Below are 13,284 nucleotides of genomic sequence, written 5' to 3' on the forward strand. Positions count from 1 at the left end.
ATTGGGTTTTGGGGAAGGAGGATCAGTGTCAGTTTGCTGTGTTTAATTAAATTTCCCCTTTGAAATCCTAACTGATCTCCCATTTATTCAACAACTATTAATCAGGGCTCTAAGTGCCCAGCCCAAAGCCAGGCCCCCAGGATTCAGAAATGCACGTGCCATGGTGACTAAGCTCTAGGGGTTCACATTAACATACTCGGATGTGAACAGGACTGTGGTAGCAGTGGGATGCTGTTTGGTTGTTGGTATTCTTGAGCCCAGGTAGAGCCTCCGCGGGAGAGACAGTCAGTCATGGGGCCTGCGTGGTGAGCAGATTGGTGTGACCCAGTCCCCGTGCCGTTGCGACTTCTGGAACCTAATGATGGAGCTCTGACTGGTTACGGGATGCCATGGGCAGATGCTTAAGCAGGAACGGGGTTTGAGGCCTGAGGTCTTGGCTTTTCCCAGCTGACTTGAGGAGAGCACCTGGTTTTCGGTAATAGAGTTCTGAACGTGCTTCTAGCTCAGTGGGCCGCCTTGCCTCCTAACTTCCCCAACCCCCTCAAAAAGGGAAATCAAATTCTGTTGAAACATTTTTCCTGGTTTTTGGGAGCTGGGCCAACCTGTAAAACAGCTTTTGACCTTGTTCCCTTGGTAGTTGAGTCCGTTGGCCTGGGAGTGAGCTGCCTTCATGCCTTGGGCCTGAGTCATTATCAGAAGTGATGGGAGGAGTTAATCATGGGACTCTGTCCACCAGTCAGACGGGGTGAGTAAGGCTGGGTGGCAGGGAGCAGGCAGCCTGTAGCCAGGGCAGTAGAGGCGGGGCCCTGGAGCCCACATTCCAGTGCTTGAGGGCACAGCCTGTGTGGCTAGTAGTACTGCGGTCCTGGCTCTGCAGGGCGGCAGCTGTAGGGTTCGGGGGCCCTGGCTGGCCGTGGGTGGGGGCAGCGCTTGCAGCCTCTGCCCGGCCCAGAGGCGAGGACGGAGACACTGTGGGGAGAGGCAGCTCCAGAGTTGGGGGTGTTTGACGTAAATGATCCCTTCAGGACTCAGAACAGTGCAGGAAAGGGATAGTGGAGCTCTGGAGAGAACCATAGCTGCTGGCGTGGGCTGGAGTCCCACGGGCAGTCTCAGAAGTTCTTTCACTCAAGCCCAGGGGATTTGGGCACGGAAGGGCACGTGGCTCGTGCTCACTCTGCGAGGGCAGAGGACAGGCACACGTCAGCTGGAGTTCCCCTCCCCATCGTCATCCTCTGCAGGATGGCTGGCTTTGTTCCAGGCCGACTGCTTGACTGGGGGTTTGATTAGTGGCAGAAATGTAAGCCCCTGGACTGGGCCACCTCAGTGACATGTCTTCTGGGGCCTGCGTCTTTCTTCTTGTCTTGACCCTCTTGTTTCTCCACCACCAGGTCACAACACCTAATTTCTCAGTGTCACAAGTGCCCAACACTCCCAGCTGTCCCCAGGCCTATTCTGAACTGCAGACGCTGTCCCCCAGTGAGCGGCAGTGTGTGGAGACAGTGGTCAACATGGGCTACTCATACGAGTGTGTCCTGAGAGCCATGAAGAAGAAAGGAGAGAATATTGAGCAGGTGAGCGGCCGCGGGGCAGGAGGCTGGGTGGTCAGCCAGCAGAGGTGCCGGACCTGAGCTGGGTCTTGTCCTGTCTACCCTGCGGCCCCTCAGGCTCACAGCTCCCACATCCGCCCCTGAGTTTGGGGTGCTGGGAGAACTGTTGGGGAAACCAGCAGCTTCAGCAGTAGTGCTGCTGCTTTGGGGCTGCTCTGGAACCGACTGCCCCCTTCTCTGTCGCTGCTGAGAGGATGGCACACTAGGGTTGAGGTATGTGTGGTCAGATTTCTTCCCGAAATGTTTATCCTCTCATAGCTGCCCAGGGAGTTCCAAAACCTTGGAGTCCTAAACCTTGGGGGCACTGTGACAGGGGCTGTTTCTTAGGAGAATGTCCCGCCCAGGCTGTAGAGTTGACGTGCTGGGAGATGAGTCAGCCGTGACAGGAACTCCTCTGAAAATGGCTGCTCATGTTTAGAAGGGTGTGCCTGTCTGTTGGGCAGATAATCACTGAGGTCTTGCTTGTTGGATGTTCAAGGCACAAAATCAAGTCCTGTCCAGAACCTAATAGCCAGGGTGGGGAGATGTCACACTTGTTTTGTGCAAGACTCATGGGAAGTAGACAGGAGTGGCAGTAGGTGCTCAGACCTGTTTCTTTTCTTAGATTCTCGACTATCTCTTTGCACATGGACAGCTCTGTGAGAAGGGTTTCGACCCTCTTTTAGTGGAAGAGGCTCTGGAAATGCACCAGTGTTCAGAGGAAAAGGTAGGAACCCTCATGCTTCATGGGAACCCTCTGGAAAGCGGGGACAAAGTAGTCTGTCCTGGGTTCCCCCCAGCCCACTGCCCCCCTTCCCTACCAGTGACTGTGGGTTAGAGGCATTTGAAACGCAGAATCTCCCAAGTGCCCAGACAGGCGTTTGGCTAGTTTGGGTGTGTTTGGCTCAGATGAAGCATTGGATTGAAGACTGTCTAGAATCGGAGCGGGGAGACGGTGACCTGGGCAAAAAGTCATACTTTCAGATGGCTGGGAAGATTGCTAGTCACTTTGCCTAGTCTGCTCCCTGGAGAGCAGCCATTTCTGGTTCAGTATCCTGCCTTGTTGGGAGTGTGAATGTGGGTGATGGGACCAGAACGAGGGTCAGTGAGAGTTGGGATGGGGCCTGGCTCCTAAAGGATCATGGGCTGTGGCCTCAACCTGTCTACTCCAGCTGCCCCCACAGGCCTCTGCTCGCCAGGGGACCTCGGAGACTCATGAGGCTCTGGGGAGGCATGCAGACACCCCGAGCAGCCCCCACACACGTTTCTCCACGCAGCTGTGCTGTTGCCAGACCCCTTTTCTTTAATGTGTTCTCTTCTGTCCCTTAGATGATGGAGTTTCTTCAGTTAATGAGCAAATTTAAGGAAATGGGCTTTGAACTGAAAGACATTAAGGAAGTTCTGCTATTACACAATAATGACCAGGACAATGCTTTGGAAGACCTCATGGCTCGGGCAGGAGCCAGCTGAGACAGGGCCCCGCCTAAGCCCTGCCACGGAACCACCCCTGCAGGAGGCCCTGAGGAGCCCCCCTGTGGGGAAGGCGAAGGGGCACACTTCCGGGTTTTCTTTTGGGGGTGGAAGGTCAGGTGTGGAGACGGTGCTTGCCAGTCTCTATGAACCTAGGCCCTGAGCTGGGGAGAAAACGGGGAAGATTTGGGCACGTGAATGCCCCCAGAACTGCCCTGGCTCCTTCCATATTAAATGTATTTGTATTTTGAGAAGTGTCCTTCCCACCTTGGCCCTCCAGAGACTTCTCTGGTTTTTCTGGGGTCTGTATGTCCTCAGCTGAAACCTGGCCCGGCTGCCGAAAGGAGTCGGGGAGAAGGTGGGAGGGCCCGACTAGTGCTGCTCTGGGGCGAGCTGCTTCCCTCCCCTGCACCGGTGGACTGAGCTCTAATCCAGGTTGAGTGCAATTGAAAGGTTCTTCCAGGGTTTTGTTGTTTTTTTTCCTTCCTCTTTTAACAGTCTCTTAGTGTTACACTGGCTCTGCAATGTGTCTGAGGTACAAAGAACAGGGGCCCTTTCCCCATGGGGCCCTGAGTTTCTCTTCTGCCAGGCAATCACCGTGCTTTCCTGCCCCATCCTGTTTTTCTTGGCTTGGTTTGGACCACAGTCCTCTGCTACCAGGATTTGAGAGCCCCCTGCTCTAGGAAAGTTGTCAGATTAAGAAATCCTTGGCCCCTTCCCAGCACATCAAATTGGGCAAAAACAGGCCATGGTTTAGTTGCCCAGCACTAACTCCACCTCAGCTCTCCTTGGAGAACAGCCTCTCCCTTCTGCCCCCTGCTCTAGGATGACACAATGAATAATACCTAGTCATAGAAACCAGTCTCTTTGGTTTGTTTTGTATTATGTTGTACATCATTAAAGATCTAAATACAAAGGATATACAGTCTTGAATCTAAAGTAATTTGCTAACTATTTTGATTCTTCAGAGAGAACTACTAATAAAAATCTAAAAGGTATGTCCTGCTGTCATAATTTCTTTATTGCCAAGGGCTGTTCTACTGAGGGGTGGAGGCAGGTGGGTGGTGAAGGGACTTCCTGCTTAGAGTTGCTGGGGATGAACCAGGATCTAAGCATTTCCTGTCAGTTTGATACTTTCTTCTCATCTAGGCCTGTGGGGCAGGAGCTGGCCTCAAGTTTGCCCTGATTTCTGGTTTGTAAAGGTAGGCCTAGACGAAGGTCTCTTTAAACCTGAACTGGCTTGGTCCCTGGGCCAAGGACACAGGCCTTCCTGTGACACTGCCTGTTGCGATGACACAGACTGGGTCTTAGGGGGCCTCGCCCAGAAATGAGGAAGTCGCTCTTACTGTGAGTAGCACCAGTGCCACAGGCGGGACTGGATCCCACTGCTCCACCAGCCCTCAGGGCTGCTGTGGGTGGGATCTGCTAAATGAATCCTTCAAGTTTCTTGTCCTTATACTAACTCTGCCCCGTGTCCCTGTTGTGTTCTTGGCTGGAGGTGGGTTTCTTTGAGTGATCACTTGTGGGACCGCAGAGCCTTTGGGCCTGGACGCACCAAGGTGGAAAGAGGCTGCCCTCTGGTGGTCAGATCAGGCATGTCAACGAAAGTTGACAAAAGGGTGGCAGGGCTGCAGTCTCAGCCAGTTAGCCCCTCTTCTGGCCTTTAAGCCCTACTTTTAAAATCTTAAAAAGAGTTACCTTTTACCTGTAGGAAAGTTTCACAGCATTATGGGCATCAGGGCCAAGGCTGTGGCACGTGAATCTCAATTTGACCCAGGGTGGCTTGGTAAATGATGGGTCACCTGGAGACCACTTTGTATTTCTGGTCTTAAGCTTCTCCCTGCTAAAGATAGACAGCAAGCAGAACTCACGTGAAGACGTGTTCACATGTGTGTGTAAAAATTCTGCTTCAGTCTCAGACTTGACTAGAACATTCAATGCCAAGATACCGAACACACACAGGCCCTTGAGAGGGGAAGTGGACGGCCAGGGCGGTCCTGGGTGAAGGTGAGGCTAAGCGGTGCACTTGCCTGAGATCGTCTAGCTCTTCAACTATTCCAGGTGCGCGCTGGTGGGTGAGGAGTCTCAAAAGGAGCCCGGGACTTACACAGGAGTGTGAGGGCTGCTGGGGCTTGGGACAGGCTGATCATCCCAGCCGGAGGCTGAGCTGGGAAAAGAATAAGGCAGTGACGTGGGCGCCCTCTTGTGTCTCAAGATTGAATTACAGGAAGGGAGGGGAACTGGACGCATAAAGCCCTTCCCCACATATGCTGTTAAAGACACATCAAGTCAAGGTTTATTCATTTTACATTTCAAAAGCTAACTTAAAGCCCCAAATGATGGGGCAGAGCTCACCCCACTGCTGCCCCGTTAGCACCAATATTTCAGTTTTTGGCCAAGTTCTGAAGGCACAGAATTCAGCTGATGATGCTCCTGGGTTCAGCATGTTATCTTCCCCAGCTTGTGACCTGACCTCTAGGTTACTAACCACCCATCCTCTAATCCCCAAATTCAGAAACATCTGCAGGGTTATTGGACCCAAGTGTGTTTCCACAGACAAGGGGTCAGTAAGACAAATTCTCTTCCAGCTCCCCAAAAAAGGGAGGGGGACATTAAGATGCTCCCATGCTTAGAAATGAGGGGCAGAGGCTTGGCCCCGAGAGAAGCTGGGGCCCAGCCCAGACCCCATGTGACTGTGGAGAGGCTAGCGTGGACAGCACCAGCATGTGGGTTCTGGTATCTGCAGGAGAACCTGGCAGAAGCCCCTCCAGCCCGAGGCTACCACCCCACACTGGCTCTTGCTCTAAGATACCACTGTCCTCTCGGGGGCCTCGGACAGCCTGTGGCAGGCCAGGTATAGCTGCAGCTGGTTCCTCAGACTCTGGATGCACTTGGATTTCAGAACCATGATTTCATCCAACTGGGTCACAAAATCTTCAAAATCCTGAGATAGGAAATAAAGGACAAATGGAGCTGTCACCACCGGCCCTCTCCCAGATCTGCTTTTCTAATCCCTTCTCTTGCAGGAAGATTTCAGAGCCCAGGCCCCTCCAGCTGGAAAACCTGCAGGATAGTCACTATGGCACAAGGTGGGGCCCCCTTCTCTGTATTTGAGACACTTTATATATAGGGGTACTTTTCAGAGTAGAGGGGTGTTTTCATAGGAGTACCTCTGGTCTGCATGCGGCTCACTGTTAGTCAAAGGAGGGCCCCAATAAGCCGCTAGGAAGGCAGAAGAGTGAAGGATAGAAGCCGGAAAAATTTTCACCTGGGAATGGGGAATGTGGCCCCATCTCCCACCTGTCCTTGCACTCCCTCTCTCAAACTATCCCAGAGAAGTGGCGAGAGGAGGCCCAAGGCCTCAACAATGGTTAGAGTGGGACCGTAGACCCTTAGCCCACGCCCAACCACAGCAAACAAGGCTCACCATCAAACTAACTGCAGGCTAATTCCCTACAGCGCGAGTGTCCAGCCAAGGGCACTTACATTAGGAGCCACCTGGCTCATCAGGGTCTCCTCTTTGAAGCCCAGCTCAGCCATTTCATCCAGCTGTTCCTGGTGTGCCCGGATGACCACCTGCCTGGAAACACCAAGGGGATGCTGTGAGCTTCTGGGCCTCCCGTCTCTCCTGGGCAGCTTTCTGGAGTTGAGCCCCATTTCCAGGCCCAGAGCTGCCTCTGCCCAAAGTGGTCAAGGCTCTGACCAGGACCAGCTCACCCCGCCTCGTCCCCCCTCACCTGTTCTCAGGTCTTACTAAGGGACTAGGGAACACCAGTAAGATACTGGAGAGACGGGCTCCTGTGGCTGCCCCCATCCCCCAGGGACACTAAAGGACAGGGCTGGGTGCTGCTTTTCCAGCAGAGGAAATGCCCACAGCTTCCCCACAGAAAGGCTCTAGGCTGTGCCACTGCGGCTGACATACTTGGCACAGGTAGAGCCTGCTGCGTAGCCTGCTATCATTTCTATTTCTTATGGGGGGCCTGGGACCAAAGCAAGGGGGTTTGAGCTAGAAGCTGGAGGGTCTGCCTTTGTCATACCCTACTGATGAGTAGAGACCATGGAGATGGCAAGACTGTCCACCTGGGAAAGGCAGGCTCCTCACCTGTACATCCCTGCATGCCCTTCTTGTCCATGACCCCGGCCTAAGCACCAGTGAGCAGCGTACAGACAGCTGGCCTCGGTGTCAGGAGCCCTAGCAAAGTGCTGCAGCCTCATAAAGTATCTGTTCCCACAGGCTTACCTGCCCTCCAGCTCCTAGGCTTTCTGATGCTGAGAGGGGCCCCGCTACCTCTTTCCGCCTCCTTTCTTTTACATCCTCTAAGGCTGCTCTCATCTCTGCTGCACCACACACAGCACCCTTTGGGGAAAGCAGCACAAACCACCTCCTGCTCTATTTTTCATCTTCCCATCTTGGAAGGTACCCAACCTGTCTTAGCTCTGGGGTCACAAGGCCACAGCTTCTGGGTCCCTGGGCAGCACTTCCAGGAACGGACGCAGCAGAATGAAGAGGATTCTGATCTCACCACAGGTCACAAGCTTGCTTATGGGGACAGAGCCTCCCTTCTCACTCACTTCTCAGCTTTCCCAGGCTGAGGGTCCACCCACTCTGGCAGGCCTGCTTCCAATACGTTTTATTTCTGCTGTTCATGTCAGATGCATCTAAGAAAAGCTGGACAAAGCTCTTCTCGAGTCAGTTTAACTCTGACAATGAGTCAACCATAGCCATGCCCAGAACAGACAAAACATTAAATTAAGCTGGGGTGGGAGGATGGGGTGCAAAAAGGGGCTCAAGTCTCGGGGAGCAAGTCCAACTTACTGTGCATGCCCCAGGGTGGGCTGCGGGAGTGCCCCGGCAGTCTTGGGAGAGCAGCTGAGGGCCAGGGGAGAGGCTGGCCTTGCTAAGCACCTTTGGAGCGGCCTGCGTTTGAGCCACACGATGTCCTCATTGTAGCAGGACAACTTGCCGGGATCTGTGGACACACCCGGCTCCTGCCAGCTGAGCCCCACCAGATGCTTTTTCTCCTGGGCCCAGGACTGGTCAGCGACATCACTACCTCCTGTTTGCGGGGTGGGTGTAGGCCCAGAGTGGGGTCCTCCAGTATGCATGGTGGAGAAGGGCTTTGCTGGGAAGCCCTGGGAGCCGCCCAGCTCTGTCTCCTCAGCAGCAGCACACTGCTCACCAGCCACGGGTTCCTGGGAGAAGAGTGCGGTCTCTCTGCTCTGCCAGGCCTTCCCCAAGTCAGCCTCCCTGGTGGGCAGCTTGTCAGTGGGTTGCTGACGGATGGGTGATGGAGACAGCGGTGGCAGATCAGCACTGGGCTTATTGTCAGGGGGAGATGACGAGAGCCACAAGTGCCCTGCTGCTGAAGACATTGGCAGGACTGCCTCTTGGTCACCAGATGGTACTGTGTGGCCCACAGCTGGCCGTGCTGTGCTCGCTGCCACGAGACTGTGTACAGTCCCATCCTGGGCCGGCGGCTTCCAGGGAGGCCCCTCATGGTCTGGGCTCTCCAGGAGAGAGACAGTGAGGGGAGCCATCAGTCCAGAAGCATTTTCAGAGCATGTGCCCAATTCTTCTCTCGAGTCTTCTTGGAAAGGATTACTGTTTTTCATTGTTCTGGTTGCCACCTCTGGGCGATCGTCGCTGACTTCTCTCAGAGGTGTGCTGACTGCGTCTCTTTGGTCTGGGGATCCAGGAACTGCAATAAGGGATAGTGAGAAAGTGAAACCATCTTCCTCCAGGGATGGCCAGCTGCCCTCAGCCCGCCCAGGAACGTCACTTCTGAAAGCATCCTGTCTGAGATCAAAGGCTGAGCTGCAGCTGCTTTCCTGATGATTTATGAAGTCTACCTGTGAGCAGGAAGGCTGCTCTGCCAGGTTGTCTCTGGGAGAAGGCCCTGAGGAGGTAGAGTCCTCCTCTCTGCTCTGGTCCAAGGGCAACTTATTTGGGCTGTAGCTGTGATCAAGGGTGGCTCTTCTGTGGCTTGCAGGGTCCCTGGAGTACATCCAGCTTCCAGCTAGATCCTTCTCGTCACCATCTGACCTGGGGCTAAACAGATTCTGCTGCCTTTTGGCCACCTGCTCCTCGGGACCTTGTTCCCTTTGATGAAGGAAGAATGAGCTTTCACTATTCTCCAGGCTGCTTCTCTGCTTTGTGGTCCTCTGACTGGAGACATGTGAAAAAGAGTCTTCACTGAAATCGCTGTCATCAAAGTCCTCGGCTTGGGTTCCATCATGGCTCTCAGAATACAAGCGGAAGGGAGGAGGGATCTCATTCTGGAGTTGCCCCTCTTGGGGCCTGTACTGGCACAAAAGCCTTTCCAGTGGTTGGTACTTTAACTTCTGTCGGAGGAGAGGTGGCTGCTGGAACTGCTGGTGATAAAAGCGCAAATGTTCCTCCCTTTCCTTCTGATGTGGAGGGATGTTTGTCCAAGCTTCCGAAGCAGGCCTGGCAGCTGTGCCCCCCTGGCTGCCCTGACCGTCCTCTGCTAAGAGGTGGACATTGCCAAAGGAGAGCTCAACTCGTGACACAAGCTGCTTCTGCACTGGCTGCACAGTCTGCACTTTCTTGCACTTGGAGGGCAGCTTACCCTGCACCAGGTCGTGTCCTGGGCCAGGGGCCCTGGTGCCCAACCCGAGGGCAGTTTGGTTGCCGATTTGATTTTTCTCAGAGCACAATGAAGATGACTCTTCTGCCCTTTTTTTGGCGAAGTGTCCAGACCGCACGGTTCCTCTGACAGGGCTCGTCTGAATGACCCACTCTTGGGGAGGACTCCCTCTGGAGACACTCCTTTTACCGGGGCCTTTGGGTACAGAAGCAAAAGGAACGTTGGGTGGGTGGCTGGCTAGAGGATGGGCCTTCCCTCTCGTGGAACCAGATACCACTGTTAGCGACTGCTGAAGCCCCAGCTTGACTTCTTTGGGAGAACACTTGTCCCCTGGCGGAGCCACAGGGGAACTCTGAATTCGTTTTGGAGAAGAATTTCCAGATGTCCGATTTCGACTGGCAGCTGAAGTGCAACATTTAATGCCTTTCTTTAGTTCTTTGACCCTGTAAGTGACCATTTTATGTTAAACGTGTATTCTGCCGATGCTATAATTCCTTTTCTGCAGCCTTCAGGGAAAGAGAAGTATTACAAGGATTGGGGGTTTTTTATCTGGGAGAGAATAAGAAAAAATGGGGAAGACTATTTCCGCATGAGCTACCTCTCTTTACCTGAACAAAAAAGACCGATGTTTTCTCTGAGGATAGAAGCGTGCACCCAACATTCCATAATCAAAAGTTTTAGAAATCACCACAGTCCCATGTGAGGGACAGGCCAGGGGAGCTAGTGTCAGATCTGCACTATGTCCAAGCAGGGCCCATGCCACGTTTCCTGAAGATGGGCCAACTCAGGAGCTTCACATCTCCCACTCACCCACGCCCTGTTCCACAGAAGGCCCTCTTTTCCTGAAAACCATCTCCTTTCAGGCTTCTCTGAGAAACAAGTTTCCTCGAACCTGCTCGGCACCTCAGGAAGCAAAAGCCCTCTGAAAATAAGCAGGCTAATTTCATTAAAGGGAAAAGGACGTGTCTGTCTACCCCAGGGTTTCTCAGCCTTAGCACTAGTGGTATGTGGCCCAGAGAATTCTGTGTTGTGGGGAGCTGTCCTGTGCACTATGGGATGTTTAAGGGCATCCTTGGCCTCTACCCACTAGATGCCAGGAGCACTTCTCTGCAGCCACGACAATCAAAAGTGTCTCCAGACACTACCAAAGGTCCCCAGGGTGGCAAAATCACTCCCCAGATAAATAAAAAACTATGCTCTATTCCATAAGGGAATTTTAGAAAACATAGAAAAATCCAGAATTATGTCTCTGTTAGAATTCAGTTGTCAAGATCAAAGTCTCTTACTCTGTGATACTTAACACAAAAACACTATAAGAATTAGAAATTACAAGGAGACATCAAGTGAAAATGTGACTCTCCAGTGGTCACACCGATTCTGCATTAAATCTCCTAAGAAGGAGCAGTACTTCTGCATGGGGGCTCCTGGAAAATGTCTTTTCCATTGTTTAATCCAATCCTCAGTGGTGGCCAAATGACCTCTCTGGCCATTTCTGAAAACCAAGATAGTAAATTTGACACTGAAACTTGATTTAAATCTTTTAGGTGTGAGAGGAAAGGCAGGCAGATAACAGCTAAGCAAAGAGATACAGCATGTGACTAACGACACATGAATTGTGTCCACGGGCCTTTGCTTCGTTGTTGCAGTAAAGCAAGCACACAAGGAATGGGCTGAGAGGTGCCACAGCAATTCTAGTTGGTTCCATTACCAAAAACTCCTGTCATTGAACTCTCTTCTGATATACCTGTTAGGCCTCTGGCTGGAACTTTATTTTTGGACTGTTTAGCAACATTTTTCTAGTATGTGGAGAGATGGAAATTTTAAATCAGAGAGAGGAAATTTTAAAATAAGCAATAAAATCATCTTCACTCAGTGTATGCATAGATTGTTATCTAAAATTAATTAGGCCTCATTTAAGCACATAAAAAATAGCTTTCATATTTATTTTCAATAATTTATCAGGCTGCTTTGAATGGGAGAGATTTCTATTGCATTCTTCTATTTTTTTTAAACGAAAATTATTTCAAATACTTTCTCAATTGTACTCAATACATCCCCTATGAGAAAGGATTATTTTCAATCTTCCTTTACTGAGCACTGAGAGGAGTGTCTTGTTCTCTGCTCCTAATGATGAAGTTCAAGCAGTTGATCTGATGTGGTGATTTGGGGACTGGGTGGGTTACGACTGTTGAAGCTGGGAAATGGATACATGGCGGAAAAGAACTTTAGGATATATTGCTTTTTTTGAAACAATTTTTGATCATCCCATGTCTTTTATCTGATCTCAGTTTGTGAGGGAGCTACTTTCTTCTAGCAGTGCTAGTGTGCTGGTCTTAGGAAACCAGTGATAAAGGAAACCTCCTTCAGGAAACTTACTTGGGGGACTATTAATGTTACTACTGTTACAGTTAACATATACTGCGTTCTCACTACGTGCTGCGCCTGGTGCTAAGCCCGTCATACACATTACTCCATTGGTTCCGCAAAACTGTTATATGAGGTAGGTGCTCTAATTATCCCCATTGAGATAATTAGATAATTCCAGGGCTCAGAGAACTGGAAAACTTGTCCAAGACCACTCAACTAGCTAGTGGGGGAGGCAGGCATTGGCCCAGATAGTCTAACTCCAGAGCCCACTTTTTTTTTAAAGTTAGTTTTTTTGGTATGTATGTATGTATTTAATTAATTTATTGGGGGGTGACATTAGTTAGTAAAATTATATAGGTTTCAAGTGTACAATTCTATAATACATCATTTATACATTGCATTGTGTGCTTACCACCCAGAGTCAGTTCTCCTGTCACCATGTTTCGACCCCCTTTACCTTCTTCTATCTCCTCTCCTCCCTCCTTACCCTCTGGTAACCACTAAATTATTGTCTGTGTCTGAGTTTTTGTTTATCTTGTTCATTTGTTGCTTTCAGTTTTATATGCCACGTGTGAGTGAAGTCATGTGATTCTCAACTTTTTCTGTCTGAATTATTTCACTTAGCATGATAATCTCAAGATCCATCCATGTTGTAAATGCAGAGTCTACTCTTGTAACCACTTTGTAAACTCTCTCTCCTATTTAAATGAGATGAGGTACACAGAGGACCTTACTCAAGTCCTGACACCAGGAGGAGCACCTCCTTTCATTCACAAATATTTACTGTACATTTGCTACGTACAAGTACTATCTGGGCAGAAGAGATACAGTGGAGAAAAAGATAAGATTCCTGTTCTCCTGGAACTTAAATGATAGCTCCTCTTTCTCAATGAGTTTCATAAAATGCCATGGATACTAGATTCTTCAACAGTAATGAAAAAAAACAGGTTTCCCTCAAATAGTTTAACCTTGGAGGTAGCTTCTGGGAGACTGAAGAGGAGGATGTAAGATAGGACCAGGCAGCAAAGCAGCTAGAGGAAAAGATGGTAATGAGAGCATCTTCACCCACCATAGGAAACACATGACCACAGGGTAAGTGGTACCAGCTCTGCCACCAACTCCCAATGAGCCCTTTAAAATTCCTGTCCTGCTTAAGTGCTTCTGCCTTGACAAGTAGTATGTGTTCTATCCCTTAAAATTAGGGCTGAGGCTAGTGGGAAGAAAGCCTCACTGAGCCTTCCACTCTAGAAAAA

At 50.9% G+C, this 13,284-nt stretch overlaps 2 protein-coding genes across 6 annotated transcripts in view; one reads left to right on the top strand and one right to left on the bottom strand.

Moving 5' to 3' along the window:
- The window catches only part of UBAP1 (ubiquitin associated protein 1), a 54,045-nt gene extending 49,991 nt beyond the window's left edge, over positions 1 to 4,054 (top strand). For 2 of the 4 annotated variants that reach the window (XM_033122491.1, XM_033122492.1), the window contains 3 exons: positions 1,389 to 1,571; positions 2,212 to 2,313; positions 2,916 to 4,054. In XM_033122491.1, coding sequence (XP_032978382.1) covers positions 1,389 to 1,571; positions 2,212 to 2,313; positions 2,916 to 3,056 — 426 coding nt within the window. In that variant the 3' untranslated portion in view covers positions 3,057 to 4,054. The remainder of the gene's footprint in view (positions 1 to 1,388; positions 1,572 to 2,211; positions 2,314 to 2,915) is intronic. The other 2 variants (XM_033122494.1, XM_033122493.1) reach the window with 1 other exon arrangement.
- A 38-nt stretch (positions 4,055 to 4,092) lies between these two features.
- KIF24 (kinesin family member 24) overlaps positions 4,093 to 13,284 on the bottom strand; it is a 52,034-nt gene continuing 42,842 nt past the window's right edge. For both annotated transcript variants that reach the window (XM_033122489.1, XM_033122490.1), the window contains 3 exons: positions 7,873 to 10,107; positions 6,543 to 6,636; positions 4,093 to 6,000 (listed from right to left, as the gene is read on the bottom strand). In XM_033122489.1, the coding sequence (XP_032978380.1) occupies positions 5,860 to 6,000; positions 6,543 to 6,636; positions 7,873 to 10,107 (2,470 nt within the window). In that variant the 3' untranslated portion in view covers positions 4,093 to 5,859. The remainder of the gene's footprint in view (positions 6,001 to 6,542; positions 6,637 to 7,872; positions 10,108 to 13,284) is intronic.

The sequence above is a fragment of the Rhinolophus ferrumequinum genome, chromosome 12, assembly GCF_004115265.2.
Source record: "Rhinolophus ferrumequinum isolate MPI-CBG mRhiFer1 chromosome 12, mRhiFer1_v1.p, whole genome shotgun sequence".
In the NCBI taxonomy this organism is placed as follows: Eukaryota; Metazoa; Chordata; class Mammalia; order Chiroptera; family Rhinolophidae; genus Rhinolophus; species Rhinolophus ferrumequinum.